Genomic DNA, 21,862 nt, shown 5'->3' with positions numbered 1-21,862 from the left:
CTCTTTTAGAGAGAAAGAATGCTCTACCTCTATCAAGAACGTAGGTCAGTGGCGTGGCCATGGAGCCCATGGCTCAGAGGAAGCATGGCTAAGACATTCGAATCAAGAACCGTACCTTTTAATTGGTACAGCTACATGGACAAAAGAAATTTGAAGCCACACATAGCAGGACTAAGTAGAATTCCTGTTCTGGAAGAACTCGAGTGAATGGACTCTAGGTCTCTAGATGTTCTGCTGTGATCTAGAACTTTTGACACTCGTATGAACTTTAAGTTACAAAGTTTTCCTAAAAGGCTCTAGAGTCATTCATTATTTAAAACATAAGAATTTAAAAAAAAAAAATCTACATGCAAGAAGAGGTGCTTTGAACTCAATTCTGTTCTTTTATTATTTCTTCACACAGAAAGAGGAAGATTGTTCAATACAATTTTTAGATGCACTCCTTTCCTTGTGCAAGCCTCGTCTGCCTATTGCCAAGCAAATGCTTACAAAAGGATCAGAGGCACAAACAAAATGCGTTAAGAGAAAAAAATGGAAAGAGTTTAAGAGGAGTATCTTGTTTCTAGAAGTGATGATTTAAGTACAGTGAAAACAGGGTGTTGCATTGGAAAACTAAGGGCACCAGAAGGGAAGAAAATCTACTGGGCAAAGGAGACCGGGGAATTATTTTTCTTTTCAATCCTCATAAATGGAATAATCACACAGAAATTCAAAGGTTTGGAGCAATGTTGGAATATCTAGACACTTAAGAAATCTTTCCCCTTTTTGCCTGCATTTTAATCCCGTGTTAGCCCTCTCAGGAAGATTTATTTCACCTGATGCAGCTTTTAGGGTTGATGCCCATTTGCACTCTGCGTGTTTTCCAGCAACTTTAGTTTCCTTGGACTGACAACCCTGGAGAAATAAAGAATAACTACTTAAGAATACCATAGTGTCTGCGCCTTTAAATTTTCAGTAGATATGAAAAACTTCCACAAGATAGGAGACATTTTCCTCTTGGGTTTAAACCTGTAATAAAATGTTGCTGACAGACTAATTATAAATGTTTTATATATTTTGTGCATATGTGCTTCTCTCTAAACCAATTTAATTCCCATTAATGCTAATCTTGTTAATGCCCACTCAGAGAGGAAAGGAATACTGTTAATAAACTATTGATTTATTCGAGCTATTTAAATGGGGAACGAGAGAACTAGAAGGGAGAAGAAAAACCTCCGTTTTACTCACATCTGTATTTCTTAGAATATTTTCCAAATATTCATGAATATTCCGTTATTCTTGGTGCGAACAGGAAGTGGGGGAAAGTAAAGTGACAAAGTGACAGTCCTCCACTCATGAAAAATAATAACATTTATTCATCTTTTTAGTATTAGCTCCAGGATGAGAAATAGATATTACAAAGAGAAGCAGATTTTCTTTGTTAAAAAAAGAGGTAAAAAAAAAAAAAAAAAACATGGTAAAGGAAAATGAGATTCATTCAGTAAGCCCTTACTAAAGTGTGTTTTTCTTATATAAAAAAAAAAAAGTCAAAACCAAAACTACTAATTAGTTCCTAATACTTTTTGTCTTGTTCCTAGTGTGATTGTCCATCTCGTTCTCCAAATAAGAATCCAGTAATTTCTCTGAGCCTCAGTCAATCCGAGAGTTCCAACCTCAGGGCATTTCAACTTGCCAAGACTGGCTCTTAAAAGATAATGTGCCCAGGTGTCCTTGAACCCTGGTGATTCCTCATGACAGAGCATCATAGGGCTGGCCAGGAACTTTCGAAGGCAACAGGAAACCCTCTCTGTCCTGTCTCCAATCATCCCCAAACTAGTGAACCGTTTCTAAAAGTAGAGCTGTGTTACTTCTCATTATCTCTGAAAAAAGGGGCATGGGAAAGGGAACAAGTGGACGGTGGGGTTTTTGCCCAACCTCCCTGAGACTCAGTTTCCTTATCTGTAAAATGGGGATCATCATCTCTGCTATGTTCTTCTACCGCACCGCATAAATACGGAAGGTGTTTTATTTGAAAACACTGTGGTTAGCTGTGAGATGGTGGGCAAACGTGCAGTATTATTAACTGGGAAATGGTTTTCGAGAAAAGGAAAAAAACGAAAAGGGAGGAAATATAAAGAGAGAGAGTTTTATCTGGGACCTGTGAAAGAGACAGAAAGAGAGAAGCAGAGACAGAAACAGAGACAGATTTACCCTTAGGACTTCTTTGAAAGTTTTCACGGCGACCGACGCTCAGAGTCTAGAACTGTGCATATAAAACATAAAACAGAAATCAAAAATTGCAAGTATTTCGATGCGTGAGGTTTTCCTTCTTTGTTTATCCAAATGTTCCATGCCCGTGACCCACAAAGATGGGGGCAGAGGTGAGAACACTCTTAACATTCATTGGGGAAAAAAAACAAAAAACAAAAAAATACTGAAACAAACATTTTCAGCACAAATATTAAACTGCCTTTCCTCTACCGATTGGTAAAAAAATATATTATACTTTGATATTCTTTTTTCTTTTTAAATTAGACGGTTATCCATCCCAGCCGAAGTCCTGGCCGGTCATCTGGTAGAACTTCAGGTTGAACGGCCGGTAGAACTCGCGCAGCCTGCGCACCACCTCGCGGTCGATCTCGGGGTGGGTCCTGCCCTTGGTCTTGCCCAGGCAGTGGGGTTTGCTGCTGCCCTCGGCCTTCTTGAGGCAGGGGAAGCCCTTGGTCTTGTTGAAGTAGAAGTGCTTGTCCGTGATGATCCTCTTGAGGCCCAGGAAGTCCTGCACGCGGCCCAGCTCGCCGGCCGGGTCGCTGATGAGCCGCTCGCCGCTCACGAAGAGCATCTGGCCGATGGGGAAGTGGCGCAGCCAGTGCTCCAGGTGCTTGGCGTAGATGCCGATCTGGATGGCGCTCCACGACGTGTCGATGAGGCCCGTCGTGCGGTTCTTGAACGTCAGGCTCTCGAAGGTGGGGATGTCAGGCCGCTTGGACAGCGTCTGCGTGTAGTCCGAGATGGCGCGGGTCACCGGGTCCCGCACCACCACGATGAGCTTGGTGTCCTTGGACATGGCCGAGATGCGCGCGGGCGCTTCGCGGGTGACGAAGTAACTGGGGGTCTTCTCCATGGTGATCTGGCCCTCCAGGGTCCTTGGCATCAGTTCCCTGGGGAAGAAGCAAAAGGGCCTGTTAGAGGCTGCAAAGGGAGCGCTTTCCCTGCTGTACAGAGAGAGCGCGCACTGCAGGGAGAGGAGTGTCCTACAGACTCGGGAGCCTGGGGGGGGAGGGGGTGCCTGGGCTGCGGTGCCCACCCTCCCACTTCCTAGATGGAGAAGTTGCACAGACTTCTCAGGTTCCTCGTGTATTCATTTATTTATTTATTTAGGATTTTATTTATTTATTTATTTATTTATTTATTTGAGAGAGAGAGAGAGAGAGAGCGCGCCAGCCAAGAGGAGAGGGAGAAGCAAGTTCCCCCACTGAGTGGGGAGCCCGACACGGGGCTCGATCCCAGGACACTGGGGTGAAGACCTGAGCGCAAGGCAGACCCTTGGCCCACCCAGGTGCCCATTCCTTGGGTATTTAATGGGAAATAGGAATATCCATCTCACACGATTGTTGGGATGATTAAATTAATATAATATCCTTCAATACTTCCGAAGAGGGCCTGGCACTGAATTTAAGTGCTACGTAATTTCTTATTTTATTTTTATCCTTAACCCACACTGCTGTCAGAAAGTCACCTTCATCAAATTCTTTTGGTAAATTAGACTATCCTAATAATAACACGATCACACTACTAGGAGATGGTATTAAAATATCCTGAGCCTATTCTACAGTTTTCTTTTTTTTTTTTAATGTATTTTTAAAAGATTTTATTTATTTATTTGACAGACAGAAATCACAGGTAGGCAGAGAGGCAGGCAGAGAGGGAGGGGGAGGTAGGCTCCCCACTGAGCAGAGAGCCTGACGTGGGACTCGATCCCAGGACACTGAGAGCATGACCTGAGCCGAAGGCAGAGGCTTAACCCACTGAGCCACCCAGGCACCCCCTATTCTGTACTTTTCTTACAAACAAAGGAGTTCTATTTAATATAAAGCCACTGCCTGGTATGCAACACTACTTTTCTTTAGAATTTTTGAATTTTCCTGTTAACAAACCAGACTTATTAAATAATCCATCGTTTATCGAACGTGAAACGCCATCACTGCACAGTCTGTAGATCTTGGTTCCTCTCAACTGGGTCCAGTTGTTGTTATTATCATGTATTTTCCCCACGACAAAGTGAATTCTGGCTCTTTGCTGTTCCAAACATTCTTGATTCTTGTCTGCTTGTTTTTCCTGATGAATGTATGTTAGGATCACTTTGCCCCGTGGAAAGAAAAATACGCCACTGGGGTCTTGACAGAGCAGACGTTCCCACCTAGGTCAAGCAAACAGTACCTACTGAGAATTGGTGGGTGTCAGGGCCAGTCAAAAAGGATGAACCAGAGAGAAAAAACCTATTTACTCTTCCAATTTAAACATACTACCATTACATCCACTATTCGATATTACCCCACTGTCTTTCTAATCCCAAGTTTTATAAGAAACAGCTCTGGCTCAAATCAGTATTAGAATAAATATAGCTGGGGACTTATTTCAATAACCACACTAAATTTGTCCTCTGATCCATTGGGAGAAGGATCAAACTTCTACATATTCTTATACAGGATTCACTTTTATTCCTGGAATACAAGCCATTTCCATTTGATTCTGATAGATTTTTCTTCTAATATCATTCTGGATTTGGTTCATCATTATTTTGTTCCAGATTTTTCATTCATATTCACTCATGGGATGTTCCTGTAGTTTTTCTTGAGATCAATAGCTTAATCATTGGCTGGAATATGAATTATTCCACCAATAAAATGAGTTGAGAAATGTTTCACATTTTTCTTTATCCTAGAAGAGTGTAGGTAGCAAAATAATTTTTTTTTAAGATTTTTAAAATTTATTTCCTTGAGAGAAAGAGAGAGAAAGATCATGGTGGGGCAGAGGGAGAGAGAGAGAAGTGGACTCCCAGCTGAGCTCAGAGCCCAACCTGGGGTTCAGTCTCAAGACCCTGAGATCATGACCTCAGCTGAAATCAAGAATCAGACCTTTAACTGACTGGACCACCCAAGTGCCTGGCAAAATAATTTTTCTTTCTTTCTTTCTTATTTTTTAAGATTTCATTTATTCATTTGACAAACAGGAAATCACAAGTGGGCAGAGAGGCAGGTACAGAGAGAGAGAGAGGAGGAAGCAGGCTCCCTGCTGAGCAGAGAGCCTGACGTGGGGCTTGATCCCAGGACCCTGAGACCATGACCTGAGCTGAAGGCAGAGGCTTAACCCACTGAGCCATCAGGCGCCCCTAATTTTCTGTTGCTTAAATTTGGTGGGCATTACCTTCAAAGCCATCTTATACTGATGCTTTTGAGGGTAAGGATAGGAAAGAAAGGAGAATTTTCAAACCTATCTTTTCAGTTTCTTCCATGGTAATTGGTTTCTGGTAAATACTCTGCCTTGTCTTGTGTCAATTTTGGCAACTGATGTTTCTAAAAATCACCCATTTGTGCAGTGAGTTACATCAGCAGTCTGGACTGTGATTTGATAGTCCCCAGGGTTTTCCTGTTTTTTTCACTTTCTTTCTGCTCTCTAGATTGTTTTCTTTTTAATTTTTATTTTTAAAAAATTTTATTTATTTATTTGACAGAGAGAGATCACAAGGAGGCAGAGAGGCAGGCAGAGAGAGAGAGAGGAGGAAGCAGGCTCCCTGCTGAGCAGAGGGTCCTATGCGGGACTTGATCCCAGGACCCTGAGATCATGACCTGAGCTGGAGGCAGAGGCTTAACCCACTGAGCCACCCAGGCGCCCTGTTCTGTTATCTTTTTAAATTCACTTATTTGCATTTTACCTTCCTAATGCTCCCCTTTATTCTTCTTCTATCTATCTGCTGTTCTCCTAATTTATTTAGCAGGATGCTTCACTATTTTCAATCCCTTTTTGCAAGTAATAAAAGCATTTTGAAGCTATTATTTACCTCTTTACCTAAAAACTTGGTCAAACTTCATGTTTTGACATGTACTGTTGTCATTTTCATAAATATTTACTTAGTTAATTGTGTTTTGTACTTTTTATCTCCTTTATAGCCCTGGTGTGATCTAGGATTGCTTTTGTTTTTACTTTTAATTCTAATGGTTGGAAAATAATGTACTTTGTGTTATGTGAATTTGTCTTTGTTGACTTCCTATAATTTAGTCCCACTTACACTATATGCTAACTTTATATTAAGAAAAATTTCAGACACAATCCCAAGTAGAGAGAATTGTAATGTCAATCTTGTGTACCTTACATTCAACTTCAAAAAACAACTGGTGGCCAATTTCATTTCATTCATAACCCTCTCCCTTTCTACTCCCTCCTCCACAAATAAGCTACTTTCAAGTCTGTCTCAGACATCACATCAACTAGTTCATAGACATTCTGGTCCCCCAACAGGTGTTAGGAGGATGCAGAGAAAGGGGAACACTCTTGCACCATTGGTAGGAAAGCAAACTGCTGCAGCCACTCTGGAAAAGAGAATGGAGGTTCCTCAAAAAGTTAAAAATAGAGCTACCCTAAAACCCAGCAACTGCACTACTAGCTATTTACCCCAAGAATTCAAAAATGCTAATTTTCAAAGAGATACATGCATGTCCATGCTTACAGCCAAATGATGGAAGTAGCCCAATGTCCAATGATTGCTGAATGGCTAAAGATGTGATTGATACACACAGTGGAATATTACGCAGCCATCAAAAAGAATGGAATCTTGACATTTGCAGTGATGTGGATGGAACTAGAAAGGATTATGCTGAGGAAGATAAGCCAATCAGAGAAAGACAAATACTACATGATTTCACTCATATGCAGAATTTAAGAAACAAAACAAATGAGCAAAGGAAAAACAGAGGGAGACAAACTGAGAAACAGACTCTTAAATATAGAGAACCAACTGAAAGGGGAGGTGGGTGGGGGGGGTGGTGGATGAAACAGGTGATGGGGATTAAGGAGCGCACTTATGATGAGCAGAGGGTAACCTATGGAAGTGCTGTATCACTCTCGCGTACCCCTGAAAGGAATATTACACCATATGTTACCTAAATGGGATTTATGTAAGAACTTTTAAAAGACCCATTCTGCTTCCCATTGTCATTATTTTTGGCACAAATTCCTCAACATCTGTAGCAATAAGCCATTGACCCTTGGCTAGTTCAGTGATGCTGGGATTCTCAGATTTTTGTTGTCTTTGGTATTTTAGTCTGGTTATGTTTGCTTTTATCCTTAGGGAAGGACATGATAATTAGATATCTGATTTCTCTTGCTCTTTGTTGTTCTTTCCAGAAACCTGCAATTCTTTTTGCAAAAGAACCTTTTATGTCACCCATCCCCCACTCCCTAAATATACCTTTGGGTCTGGGGAAGATCAAGCAGCAACCAAAATTTAGTGTTGCCGCAAAGCAGACCCAGGTAGCGGTCAGTGCCCATGCTCACACTGGTGTCACTGCACGACCTGAATTCATGGCCTCATCACCGTGCCTCTCCCCACAGAGAACTGAGAAACTGGCGAGGCCAACCCACTGTGGAAGCTTAGCTTACACCTTTATGAGATGAGCCAGGAGATCCATCCAGACATTGTTGGAATAATTCGGTGAAGGAAATTTGATCAACTCTGTGAAAAAAGTCTGGGTTAGCAAAAGCAAATACTAAGCACCAGCAAAAGTGATAAGAAAGAATATTTGGTGATTAAAAAGAAAAAAAAAAGTCCGCATTCTTGCCTCTTTTCCTGTGATCTCTGACTTTTAACTAGTCAACCTCTTTTTTTTTGGCCCATAAGATGGAGAGAAAATACTTCGCTCAGAAGCTACTGGTTGGGGATCTCAATCTTCCTCTCTCCTGTCTCAGAGGAACATAGAGATCTCCAGCAGCCCTTTTCAGCCCAGATTCTGGCTAGAGATTGTGCTGCATGAGAGGAAATCCCACTAACATCTCTGAAAAAGGAAACCACATTTTCCATCCTTTCAACAGAGGCAGGGAAAGAGCAATCCAAAATAGGCATTTGAAGAGGAAACAGCTAAAATAGGATTTCAGAAGAAAAACACATTAATGACTGTCATCTCTGGGATGCGGAAAACGGACTGGTTTGCAATGGGGTGGTGGGGGGAGAGGGCGACAGTGGGGAGTCCTAGCAAACCGGAAGCTGCCTGCAAGCCGGTTTTTTCAAAAAGGAAGAAGTGATAGTCTAAATAAATCCTTAATGAAGCTTATATTGTAGAAGGACTCACAATAGGATTCTTTAAATCGTCATCTCCTTTTTCATTTCTTTATTCATTTTCTTACCGCAATTTGAATCTCCATGTTTAGAGCAGAGCTCATCTATCACAGAAACCGAAACACGTGTGTCACTTGGAATACCGTTTTTCAAAGTGTTGAGAACTTGCAAATCGCCCTTCCTTACCTGAGTGAGACAGACACTGTGACTCTACTCTGTGCCAGGACTTGGGCCCGAATGGGCAGAGAAAAAGCCACCCCAGTTATCATGAAAGCTTGGAAAAGATACCAGACAGGCTAATAAGGGAAAAGAAAGGTGTGTATAGTAAGATACATCAAGTTTCCCTAAAGATGGGACAAGTTGGGGTGGGGAGTGGGAAATACGACTAGACGAGGGGAGGGGTGGCTCCTAGGAGGCCCTAATTTCCTGGCTCACCAGGTGATGCTAACATAACTTCACTTCTAAATAGTAATGCAGATCTGGAGATGTTAAGAGTAGGTATGGGGATGTGGAAATGGATAGAAATCAAAATGATAAGGAAAAATCAGGAAAACTTATTTATTTTTTGCTCTGAAGGAAGGCAAGGGTTAGAAGGGATCTCACAAGCAAAGGATTATTACAGAGTGGGTTGCACACATGTGCTCTTTCTCCCCAAAGAACACAACAGCCCCAAAATGGAAGCAACCCAACAGTTCATAAGCGGACGAACAGAGAAACAAAATATGCTCCATATCACACAATGGAATAGTATTCAGTCGTTAAAAAGGAAGGGAATTCTGACACCTACTCCAAAATGGAGGAACCCTGAGGACATCCTGCTCTGAGAAACTAGCCTGTCACAGAAGGACAAACATTATGTGACTTCACATATATGAGGCCTCTAGAATCGTCACGTTCATAAAGACAGAAAGTATAATGGCAGTTACTAGGGGCTGAGAGATGGGGAGGGAGTTGTTTAATGGCTTGAGTTTTAGTTTTGCGAGAGGTAGAGTTCTAGAAAATGATTGCTCCACAGTGTGAATGCCCTCAGCACTACTGAATGGTACACTTAAAAATGGTAAACATTACGTGACGTCTATTTTTACTGTATTATCAATTAAAAAATAAAACTCACCAAGAAGATAAGGTCTTCAATTGCATTAGTAGAATTTAATTAGGAAAAATCCTTTTTGGTTTTGCAGATAATTAAACATTTAGCACAAGGTGCTGAAAGAGGCTACAGTTTTGCTTTCCTCTTGCTGGACCAAAGGGGAATATAATAATTTATGTGCTATTATGGAACTGTCTGATTAGGAAATAATGTTCTTTAGCCTGCATCTACTCACCACTGGGTAGGTGACCACGAGCTAGTCATCCAACCTCTCCAATCTCAGCTCACCTTACCCAAAAAATCAAGCCAAGGGACTGGGCAATCTGGACCATAAGCAGAGTTGACATGACCATTAGGGTAAGGAGCATACCAAGAACTGTTCCTTAAGAAGGTGATGCTTGGTGTTTAGAATTTCCAGCTGCCAGGAGAACCCCATCTAGTCCAGATCACAAGAGTCCAGAGAAGGTCAGAACCCCTCTGAAATATTCCTGCGACAGCCACACACCTGTCCATTAGAGACCCTATATGTATGACATTCCAGCAGTGACAGTGCCTGGTTTGAAGGCCACAAACTGGCAAAAGCAAGTTATTTGCCTATTACGATGGGAGAGAGGGGAGCTCAGTTTTTAAGGGGAATCAATTTCTTCCCATGCCATGTGGCACAGTTATTTCTGGAAGGGAACTGCTTGGTAACACTTCCACGTGACTCGGGATATTGTGCCTCCTGGATGTCCTGGGGGTTTCATTTTGGATCCAACCAATCACATTGGGTTGAATCATTGTGGGCCTACAATTATTTGAACAGTTTTCTAGTGGTCTCTAGTATAGGAAACAGCCAAGTATGAACCATGAGACACCTGCCAAATAATTTATTTTTTCTTAAGCCCTAAGCCGACTGAGTACTTCATGGTAAGAGTACAAAGGTGACCCAGAAGGCCTTCCACCTGCCACACTGTGGACAGGACAGATCTGCCTCCATGACAGCGCCCCACTTATAGTCCCAGAGGCAAGGTCACCACCATCTGCATCACCCTCATCCGCGTGGTCAGTGGCACCACCAAGAGGCAGCCCTCAAAGGCAATGAACAACACATATTCATTGCACATACCACACACTCAAGAAAGGGTAAGAAAGAACCTACCTCATGTGCTTCACCCTACTCCTTTGTTCCAAATTCCCTCTGTCCTTATACTGTCCTCCCGTGCCTGCACCCTTCCACCAGAACTATTAGCCCTCTCTGCAGGTCTTCCTTAAAAAATTACCATCCCTCATTGCATTATCCACATGGAAAAATAAATCTTGATATCTCACCATATGGAAAAATCAACTCCAGATGGCTGGTATATATAAATACAAATGATAAAATAATATAACTTTTGGAAGGAGACCTAGGAGAGCATCTTAAGTTTCTTAAAGGAAGAACCACAAAGAAAAGAATGATGAATTGGACTATATTAAAAATAAGAATATCTGTTCACCAAATGATACCAATAAGAGAGTAAAAAGGCAAGCATGAGAATGATAGAAAATATTTAAAATACATATACCTGACTAGAGATTTACATCCATCATATGTAAAGAGTTCCTACAAATCAATGAGTTAAAAAACTAGACATCAGGAAAGAGAAATGGGCGAATGTCTTGAATAGGCACTGCACACGAAAAGCAGTATCAAAGAGTCCATCAACGTATGAAAACATACTGCACTTCATTAGTCCTCAAGGGACTACAAATTAAAACACAATAACCTTCACCCACCTGAATGGCTTAAAATAAAAACCACAGTGAATTCCAAATGTGGCAAAGATGTGGAACAACTGTTGGTCTGAGTATAAACTGGCATAATGACTTTCGGAAAACTATTTGGAACGATCTACCAAAGCTGCATATATATATATATATATATATATATATATATATATACATGTGTACACACATATATGTGTATATATGTACACATATGTACACACATATGCATGTATATGTATATGTATATGTATATGTATATACACACACATATATATGTGTGTACATACATATACATAAGTCCCAGCTATTTTGCTCCCAGGAAATATAGACAGACATCATACATATGCCCATCAAAAGTCCTGGTCATGCATGTGCCTTCTAATATGAGAGAGCATAGTAACTCTTCTCTGCTGCCCATAATAGCACAGTTAATTGTGGAGCAAAATTCTCAGCTGGGCCATAAGATGAGATTGTGGCAGAGGAAAGGTCAACGAACTTCCGTCTGTCTGGGATTAATGTAACAGTGTAATTATACTGGAATTTTTAAAAATTAAAAAATTTTTAAATAAAAAAATGACCTTCCTTCTGTACTAATTAGGAAATATGACTAATCCTCTCCTGGCTTGTGAGAGAGAATATCTCCCAAACTGTTTTTCAACATGGGTTGGGAAATAAGTAATTTTAAAGAGCATCTTTAAATTCTTATCTTAGCAGCATCAAAGATCAGCTTAGACTAAAGCAATGTATAAGGTTTGGCTTTACTGAAGTTGATAAATACAGTATGTCTTTTAAAATATAAAATACATTTATTGAACTACAAAAAAAAAAAAAAAAAAAGTCCTGGCCTGGTCATGAATGCTCATAGTTAATCATCACAGCCCCAAAGGCCAGCTCCCTAAAGACCCATCAAAAACAGAAGGATGTTTGTATATATTTATATATGTATATGTAGATACATGTCTATATATATGTGTGTGTGTGTCTATCTTTTTTGATTACATAAACAATGTATTGCATACATATATGTATATATAAATAAGATATACATGAAATACAGAATTGGCATGAATGACTCAACATTTGTGAATGAATCCCGTAAACACAATGTTGACACACATAGCCAGTCACAAAAATGTATGTACTGTATGATTTCTCTTATAAAATTTCAAAAACAGCCAAACCCCACCTACAGTGTTCGATATCAGGGACAGTGCCTACCCTTAGGGGAATGAGTGACTGGAAGTGGGCACAAGGTGCTTCTGGAGAGGTGGGCATGTCCCACTCCGTAACGTGGGATTTGTGTTCTTTTCTGAATTTGGTTATACCAATAAAAAGTTGTTTTGAAGAAAGAAGGAAGCTCCCCTTCCTCTCAAAAAAGGGGGGGAGGGAAAATGTTTCTCTTTAAGGAGAGTTGAGACCAATTTTTATATATTTTTTTCATTTTTAAAAAAGATTTTATTTATTTATTTGGCAAAGAGTGAGCGGCACAAGGAGGGGGAACAGCGAAGGGAGAGGGAGCAAGGACCCTGCTGAGGGAGGACCCTGACGTAGGGCTTGACTAAAGGACTCCAGGATCATGATGTGGGCTAAAGCTGCTTAACCCACTGAGCCACCCAGGTGCCAAGAGGCTAATTTTTTTTTTTTTTAAGATTTTATTTATTTATTTGACAGAGAGAGAGAGATCACAAGTAGGCAGAGAGGCAGGCAAGAGAGAGAGGGGGAAGCAGGCCCCCCGCTGAGCAGAGAGCCTGATGCGGGGCTTGATCCCAGAACCCTGAGATCATGACCTGAGTCGAAGGCAGAGGCTTAACCCACTGAGCCACCCAGGCGCCCCCCTTTTTTTTTTAAGTTAAGATTTCTGCCTAAGAATTCTCATGAGGGCAAAACATTATTGATTTTATTATAAAATACAATACTGAGGGATCACCTATGTCTCCATAAAGACAACATCATTTTATAGGAAACTCAAAACTGGGAATAGGAATGTGGACCCATCTTGATCCTGCTGTTCCTAAACTGTGTGATCTTGAGCAAATAATTTTCTTTCTCTGGGCCTTGGCTGCCTCACAAGCAAAACAGTAACACTATTGTCCTCCAGGTCTCTAGGGCCTTCCCACCTCCAAGACTCCATGTATGGCTCAGAAGTTAAATTTATTGTTAATTTTTCAGGCTTACGACTCTGCATAGCCTCACAACTGCTCTGTTCTGAAGTGTGACCCCATCAACCACATCAAATGATTTGTATAAATCAGGGGAGCCTGGGTGGCTCGGTCGGTTAAGCATCTGCCCTCGGCTCAGGTCTTGATTTAGGGGTAATGGGTTCGAGCCCCGCATGGGGCTCCCTGATCAGCTGAGGGTCTGTTTCTCCCTCTGTGATCTCTCTTGTTCTCTCTCAAATAAATAAATAAAAATCGAAAAAAAAATTGTATAAATCATTAGGAAAAATCTGCATCAACAGGATTCATTCAAAATCAATGAGATCTGAAAGAATGGGGTTAGTCCCAATGAAGATTCCCTTGCTGTTCCCTTGGTGCTTGGAGGCAGAAGAAAGACCAGGAAGTCCAGGAGATGAGTGGTCTCAAAGCAGGGGCAACCAAGAATTCAAATGGAGGTGTCTGAAGACAGAAGCCAATGGACACTCACCACGCATTTACCACAGACCCGGATCCGATAAAGATTTCTCGCGTCATTAAAAACAAGGGAAAAGCTGGAATTACTAATGTAATTGCATGGTTGCAGAGATAGGTTCAGAGAGGTGATGCGACTTGTCCGAAGACACACAGCAATGAGGGAAAAAGACAGAATGAAAGTCTAGGTTCGTTCAGCTCTCATGTGCTTTGAACCTCCCCCAGACAGCCAGGCGGCACGAGCAGGACCCCTGCGGTGGGGGGTTATTGGCTATCTTGATATTCTGTCAAAACAAATGAGCATTCAATGCACTCACTTCTCTATGCATCGCAGAGTGCAAATCATTCTGCTTGGAATCTTGCAAACAGGCGAGAGGCGGAACATGTTTGTCAAAGGCTTTCTTCCGTCAGGGAAGGTCACGCTGCAAGGAAAAGTCCCCGGAGTTGTAACACAAAGGTAATTTACCTTGAGGAGTCAATAAATCTGGCTCTTGCAAGCACACATTTGCTTTGTCCATACAACCCAACAGAAACAACATGTCTGTTTCTGGAAGCCTCTGGCAGCAGGAAATTCTAGGAAAAACATGCTCTTTGCATGGCCCTGGAGCGAAGGTGGCTCCCAGGGGTCCCTGATGGCGTGAGTCTGGAGCAGGGGAAGTTTCCAGCAAACTCCCCGCGCTGTCAGCCCGCCATCCCTCGGGCCAAGGTCCAACCGCATCAGTATTTCTTTTCCTGCTGTTGTGATGTGGGACCCCACTCCAAACGTGACTTGCAAGGCTGGAAAGAAAACTCCCTTGAGTTGACTTCTGTCGGGGAGGAAGGCTTATGTTTCTGAACCAGCCCCCATGCTGACCCCGTCTAGATGTACGATTCTAATAACCCAACCCTCGTCAAGGCACGTCAACATCACGCGTAAAGTCTGGTACGTGTCCCATGGTCGTTGATGGGCGACTCCGGGTAAAACTGTGAATGATCAAGTGAAGAAAGAGGAAGCTTTCTAACTCTCCCCAGGCTCTATGACAAAGGAAGAAAGCTTCTTTGAAAAACAACCAAACAAACAAACAAAGCCCCATTATGTTCCTTGGTGCTCCAGGGGAGGAGAGAGAAGTCAAGCATTCTTGGTTGATCGTTTTTTTTTTCGGGGGGGGGGGCATCATAATAGGGCAGAAAAAACATCTGTATCTGGGACAGAGAGGAGAAGAACCCTGACAGGGAAGGAACAAGAGTTATCTTACATCATAGATTCCAGCACGAACCCTTTATGCCTCTGCAGGCCTTACTTTCCCCAAGCCAGGCCACGAATTCTCTCATCCCTGGACTCTGAGCAGATACAGAAATAGACCAGTGTTTCCCAAGGCTCCATGCTTCACCCTGATTTTCTCCTTCCAGGTTTACTGCATTGGGGGAATTTGTGCATTCGTAAGATTTAAAATATAATTTTTAACTCTATATCCATGGATCCCAAATTCTGTTTTAAAAAGGGGTCTGGTTCTTGGGAACTGATGTGCTTTTCCCAATGTCCTATCAAGATGCCAAAAAATATCCAGGGGGGGAAAACAAAAACAAAAACAAAACCTAACAACAATAAAAACTGAAATTCATATACAGCTTTCTCTTTTTCTAAGGAATCATGTAGAGAAAGACAGGAACCTGTCAAGCCTCTCCACAGTGGGTCTGTCTCTGAACTTTAGATATTCTTTTCTTTTTTAAATATATTTTTTAAAGATTTATTTATTTATTCCAGTGGGGGGGGCAGAGGAAAGGGGCAAGAAAGAATTACAAGCAGAACCCCCACCAAGGATGGAACCCCCGAGCCCACATACACACAGACAAGGGGCTCAATCCCACTACCCATGAAATCATGACCTGAGTCACAATCACCAGTCAGACTACGCCACCAAGGACCCTGAACCTCAGACACTCCTGAGGCACCAAACTAAAAAGTGACAACTATCACAAAAAGCCCTCCTAGAGATCCACGCTTTGAAAACTATTTGCAAAATTCTGGGTGTTTGAGAAAAAAGAAAGCATTTCATAGGCATTTATATAGAAAGGCAAACGCAGTAACACCAGAACTAGCTACTTGAAAAACAAAGGTCAAGGCGTGGGGTGGGGGGAGGGTTGAAATTGCACTTCTGTAGGAAGCACCCAAAGGTTGTTATAGATTAAAAAGAGAAGAACTCCTTTCCTGAGCTAAGCGGTGTTTCATTTAAAGTCATAGCAATATAACATTTTCAGATATGCAATGATTCAGAAACCTTAGCATCGATGTGACCTTGGGGGAAAAAACCCTGAAGTTTCACTTTGGTTGAACAACAGAGCCAAATTAAAAGCTCAAGAATAAAGAAGTCCATGTATAAGAAACCAAGGGGACATCTACCATCAGTTAGAATAGAAATGTCTCAAAGAATGATTCGGCAGCTAGTTATAAAAAAATGACTACAAAGAGCAGAGATGAAGTGTGATTAAATTAGTTGGGATCGGAAGTCTGATAGATATTTACAAACCCTCAGAAGAGTGTGTGAGAGAGAGAAAGAAAGAAAAGAGAGAGAGGGAGAGGGAAAGAGAGGTGTGGGGTGGGTAGGGGAAGAGACAAATTACAGAGAAGACGAAGGTAGGATTAAAAGGAGAAGAATGTTCTGGAAAAAGAAAAGTGGGAGGACCGCTCTGCTCGGCAGCAGAACCCCTGGACGTGAGAATGGGAGGAGTCTCAGAAATCCCCTAATCCATCCCCCTTCATTTCAGATGCATAAGGTCCGAGAAGTCAGGCCAAGCAGGGGACACAAAGCTTAGCTTAGATGCTGGTCCACTGGCTACCCTCCGCTGTCGCTGGTTCACTCCCTTTCTGTGACAGAGCTTTCTTCGCTGTTTCTAGAAACAAGATGCACCGGGCTGGACCACCTTCTCATTTCAAGGCCCTGGAAAAGAAACTTCCCCTGGTGGAGAATGAATTCCCTTCCATTGTGTCTGACGCCGGAAAAGGACCTTGAACGTGAGCCCTGATTAAAAGGAGAATCGGGTTTTCTTGGTCCTCCTATCTGGTACTTTAACCGACGGTAGAAGATAAAAGGTCTAGAAGGGGAATATGGAGTTCCTCATGGACGTGGGCAGGCATGCGCGGAGGGTGGGCACCCCCTCCTCGCTCTGTGGCAGCCGCCCCCACAAAGCCCCATCAAGGCTCCTCTTGGCCATGACGGGAGTTTTATAAATGATATGTGGGAGAGCCGGGCTATCAGCTCCGTGCTACTGTGGACAGCTGCTTCCGAGCAGAGCCCTCTCCTAACCCGGAATTATCAGCTCTTTGCAGATGTGTTGCTGGAGATAAGGGAAGAATCATGCTTTCCTTGCCTGGGAATGGAAACTAAGGACAGTGGGGGATACTAGCACAGGTGCAGGGAAACCTGAAGGAGGTCCTTTGTTACGTTTTGGAAACAGTGGGACATGTGCTTCTTTTGGTGTCTTTGATTTTTTTTTCCTTCTGTTATTTTTTTTTTTTTTTTTTTTAGGTTCTGGACGCAGAGTAGCTGCTAAGTCAGTAGGTCTTTCAAGTTTAAAACAGGAAAGGCGACTCGGAGCTGTGGTTTTAACATGGTCCAGGGTGCCAGACTGCCTGGATGTTCTTTCCAAAATTGCCAGCAGGTGTGCATCTTGGCGGCTCAGTTGGTTAAGCCTCTGCCTTGGCTCAGGTCCTGATCCCCGGGGTCCAGCATCGGGCTCAGGGTCCTGCTCAGCAGGAAGCCTGCTTCTCCCTCTCTACGTGCTCTCTTCTCTCTCTCTCTCTCAAAGAAATAAATAAATAATAGACAAATAAATAAAATTGCCAGCAGGTGACCCAGTCCCCAGTTTCCCTGGTTTCGTACAGCAGAAAAAGATATACCTTCTGTCCTGCCAATGGAACTTCCCAAATCATCTCACTTGTATGCTATAGAGAAGCCTCCAGAATATGACCTCATCGTGAAATGAGGCGTGCAGACAAAACAAACTTCGGGAAAGCAATCAATGAGCATCCATTAGACACAGTCCGTCAGTGTGGATATGCCACAGGGCACTCTCTTCGCTCTACTAGGGACCCCGGGGCACAGCATCAGCAAGGACGCCCTTGGACGAAAAGCAGCCTTGCTCAGAGCCCCGCCATGCAGGAGGTCCTCCTGTGACAGACCTAACTTTGTGGTCCCATTTAGGCAACCCGTGACCCTAGGCATCCACTTTCGTGACTAACCCTACTCAGGTTCCAGGGAAAAGCTTCTCCCTAACTCTTACCCTGTGTCTTCCAAGCAAATGTCTGAATGCTGACATGGGACATGGCTGAGTCACTGCGGACACTGGACGGGGGACACGGATCCGTTTTGGGGAAGATCTGAGTGAGCGAAGTGGATCATGGAGGGAAAGAACAATTCATTTATCAAATAGAGCAGATCAGAGAGCATGGCATCCCTTCTTGGTATGAAAGTATCATTTGCTAGTGTTACTGAGCGATCATTCCTTTGCTTTGTTTCCTGTTCCAATTCATGGTCCTGGAGGTGCTCACACACTAGCCTGCAGCTCACAAGAGTTGCACCCGGAGGTAGAGGGACATTTTGTACTATTAAGCAAAAGGGGCTATGCAAAACTTTTTAAATGTGTAGTTCAAGGTCAAAAAGGCAGAAAAGCACAACGCTGTAGTCTTTCCCTGGGAAGCCAGATGGGACATGGAAAGCTAGGCTTCAGAATAGTTCCAATTTTCCAAAAATGTTTAGTAAGATTTAATTTAATCATCATTAAATTTTATTTATGATATTTACACATTTTAATGTAGCAAAAATTCCAGTTTATCATTTTTCATGTACTCTTTGTTTATAGTACTTCAAATTTTTGTAATGTTCTCCAATCTGTCAGATTTTTTCTTACGACCTTCCCTCTGCTCCCTCTACTTCCCTCACAATGTTTTCTAAGTAAGGTTGTTTTTCCTTTAACATTAAATAAATATTCACCACTGATTTTCATTTTATTTTGAAATTCACTTGAAATGCTTGCTGATACTGAATTCTAGACTTTTTTCCTTTTTAAAAAATGACAGATAATTGGCTTTTTATCCAGTTCTGATAGGCCATCTACTCCATATACTGAATTCCTATGTAACCTTCGTATTATACATAAAGTTTATAACCTGTTCTAGATTTATTTTTGCACCAGGAGAACATGTTTTCAATTATTGTAATTTTAGGCTATGTCTCCAATCTCACATGAAATTGCCTGTATATTCTATTCTTTAGTATTTTTTTGAAGATTTTATTTATTTATTTGACACAGAGAGAGAGAGCACAAGTAGGCAGAGTGAGAGGCAGAGAGAAAGAGGAGGAAGCAGACTCCCTGCTGAGCAGACAGCCCAATGCGTGGCTCGATCCCAGGATCCTGAGATCACGACCTGAGCCAAAGGCAGAGGCTTAACCCACTGAGCCACCCAGGTGCCTCTATTCTTGAGTCTTTTTTATTAAGTGGGTTTTCTTCCAAAAGAAGGAATATTTTCATCAACTCCCCTTCCCCTCTTCACTTCCAGTTGGCACTGGAATGTCATTACATGCTAAGTACTGATTCAGGAAGAAAGGACATCTTGCTATACTGAGTCTGTCAGTCTAGAAAGACGACATGGTTTTCATGTGCACAGATCTTTACATTCCTAATAAAACTTCATATTTAAATGGACATGTATGAAAACTGACTTTTTTGGAGCAGGGTTCTATCAAATTCAGTGTGTATCTAGGTCTGTTTGGCTACCACCTCAATCAGAGTGTAAAACAGATCCATTGCTCCCACATTGTGCTCTTACTTTGTAGTCTTACCCTCTCTTCCTCCCCACCTCCTGGCAAATGTTGATCTGTTCTCCATCACTATAGTGTTGACTTTTTGAAAATATCCTATAAATGGAATTATGACGAGTAACTTTTCTTTTGAAGTAGGCTCCATGCTCAATTGGAGCCCAACACAGGGCCTGAACTCACCACCCTGAAAGCAAGACCTGAGCTGAGATCAAGAGTTGGATGCTTAACCAAATGAGCCACCCAGGCGCCCCAGAATTATGACACTTAATTTTTTGAGCGTGGCTTCTTTCACTCAGCTTAATGTCTCTGAGATCCATTCAAGCTCCTGCATGCATCAAGAGTCTGTTCCTTTTCACTGCTGCATAGTATTCCACTGTATGGGCATACCATATTTTTTATTCATTCACACATTGAGGACAATTGGTTTGGTTCCAGCTTTCAACAATCATGACCAGAACTGCTAAAAACACTTGGCATATAGTTTTTTGTGTGAATAGCAGTTTTTCTGTCAGGTAACTAGCAAAAAGATGTATTCCTGGGTTATTCGATGAGTTATATATTTAACTTCATAAAAAACTGCCCATTTTCAAAGAGTGGCCCTCCCATGCACATTCCCGAAGCAATGTATGAGAGTTCCATTTGCTCCAATCCTTGTCATCACTTGGTAGTGTCAGACTTTCTTTGTTTTTCCTTTCTTATAGATACACAGTGATACCTCATACTGGTTTTCATCTACATCTTCTTAATGGCTAGTGCTATTGAACATCTTTTCCTTTACTTAATACCCTTCTTTGTTGAATGTTTGTGAAAGCCTTTTGCCCATTTTTTAAATTGGGCTATTAATTTTCTTACTGCTGAATTTTGAAAGTTCTTTGTATATTGTAACTAGAAATCCTCTGTTGGCAACAGAATTTTGAAATGTTTTCCCAGTCTGCAATTTGTCTTTTCATTATTTTTTTTCATAACTGCTTGACTATTCTGTGATGATTAAATTTTGAACACTGTTTTAGTCTCCACCCCCCCAACTTTTTTTTTGGTTTTTGGTGAGAACATTTAAGTTGTACTCTCTTAGTAAATTTCAACAGTGTTACCAACTATAGTCACCATGTTTTACACTAGATTCTCAGAGTTTACTCATCTTTTAAGTGAGAATTTGTATCCTTTTGCCAGCCTGTCCTTACTTTCCAACCCCAAGCACTTGGTAAGTACTTTTCTACTCTCTGTTTCACAATTTTTACTTTTCTTTTTAGATTCATCATCAAAGTGATACCACACAGTATTTGTCTTTCTTTTAGCAATGATTCTGGTGGAACAAAAGTTTTAATTTTGATGTAGTTCAATTTACCCATGTATTTCACAGATTATACTTTTGGTACCATGTCTACGACTCTTGGTTACAAATCCTCAGTAAAGCTTTTTACAGACTAGTGATGTATACTTCTTGTTGCTATTATCCCTGAATAGCTTCTATTTCTTGCTATTTTAAGTGGATTACTGATTTTTCACTTTATTTAAATTCTACCTTAAAATGAAGATGCAAAAATCGTATTTCTTATTTGGCAATGTTTTTCAAATTTCTTTCTTCCAATAAATTGAACAGATCGCATGTTTACACAGAATTATGGTCATGTAATGGCAAATAAGTCATGAGGCATATATGCAATAGATGCTTCCACTCATATGTGTCTCATAAAAATAACATGTGAGTGTCAAAAAATATTTTAGGGGCAGGCAAGATATCAAAAATATAGATGATGATATATAGGTATCTATAGATAGATAAGGCAGAATCCATATATTCTGGCCACTTGGGACACTTGGAATGAGGTAAGAATGAGGATTGTGATGGGTGGGTCAGTCACAATGATGGTCTAACCTTAAGTCCTCAGATCTGTCCTTTGGGTAGTTAAGTCTGACACCTGCCCACCACCTGAAGTCAGAGGTTTTTAACCTAAGCTCCAAGAATGAGTATTGGGAGGTAATGAAACCACTGTTAAGTGTGTACAAAAATGTGAATGTGAGCATATGTGCATTACCCTGGGTAAAAAGTCTGAAATCTCATCAGACTCTCTAAAAATACCATTCTATTCCAAGAAGGCACACTCACGTTCTCCCCATTCTCTCATTTCAAACATATCCAACTCACTGTACACATTCAATAAATATTTATTGAATGACTGAACAAATATATGTTTCTTGAACTATTATGATACAGTAAAACTTTGGGTCTGACCTCAAGTTTAAGGTTTTTATTTAGCATTTATTGAGTGCCTGCTTTGGCCAAGCA

At 41.5% G+C, this 21,862-nt stretch overlaps 1 protein-coding gene across 1 annotated transcript in view; it reads right to left on the bottom strand.

Moving 5' to 3' along the window:
* Positions 1-360: 360 nt before the first annotated feature.
* The window catches only part of HS3ST3A1 (heparan sulfate-glucosamine 3-sulfotransferase 3A1), a 95,015-nt gene continuing 73,513 nt past the window's right edge, over positions 361-21,862 (bottom strand). Inside the window, exon 2 of the mRNA XM_059149342.1 lies at positions 361-3,140. Within this exon, the coding sequence (XP_059005325.1) occupies positions 2,519-3,140 (622 nt within the window). The 3' untranslated portion in view covers positions 361-2,518. The remainder of the gene's footprint in view (positions 3,141-21,862) is intronic.

The sequence above is a fragment of the Mustela lutreola genome, chromosome 15 (assembly GCF_030435805.1).
Source record: "Mustela lutreola isolate mMusLut2 chromosome 15, mMusLut2.pri, whole genome shotgun sequence".
NCBI lineage: Eukaryota > Metazoa > Chordata > Mammalia > Carnivora > Mustelidae > Mustela > Mustela lutreola.
The sequence above is the reverse complement of the archived record's forward strand: the minus strand, read 5'-3'. Positions and strand labels throughout refer to the sequence as shown.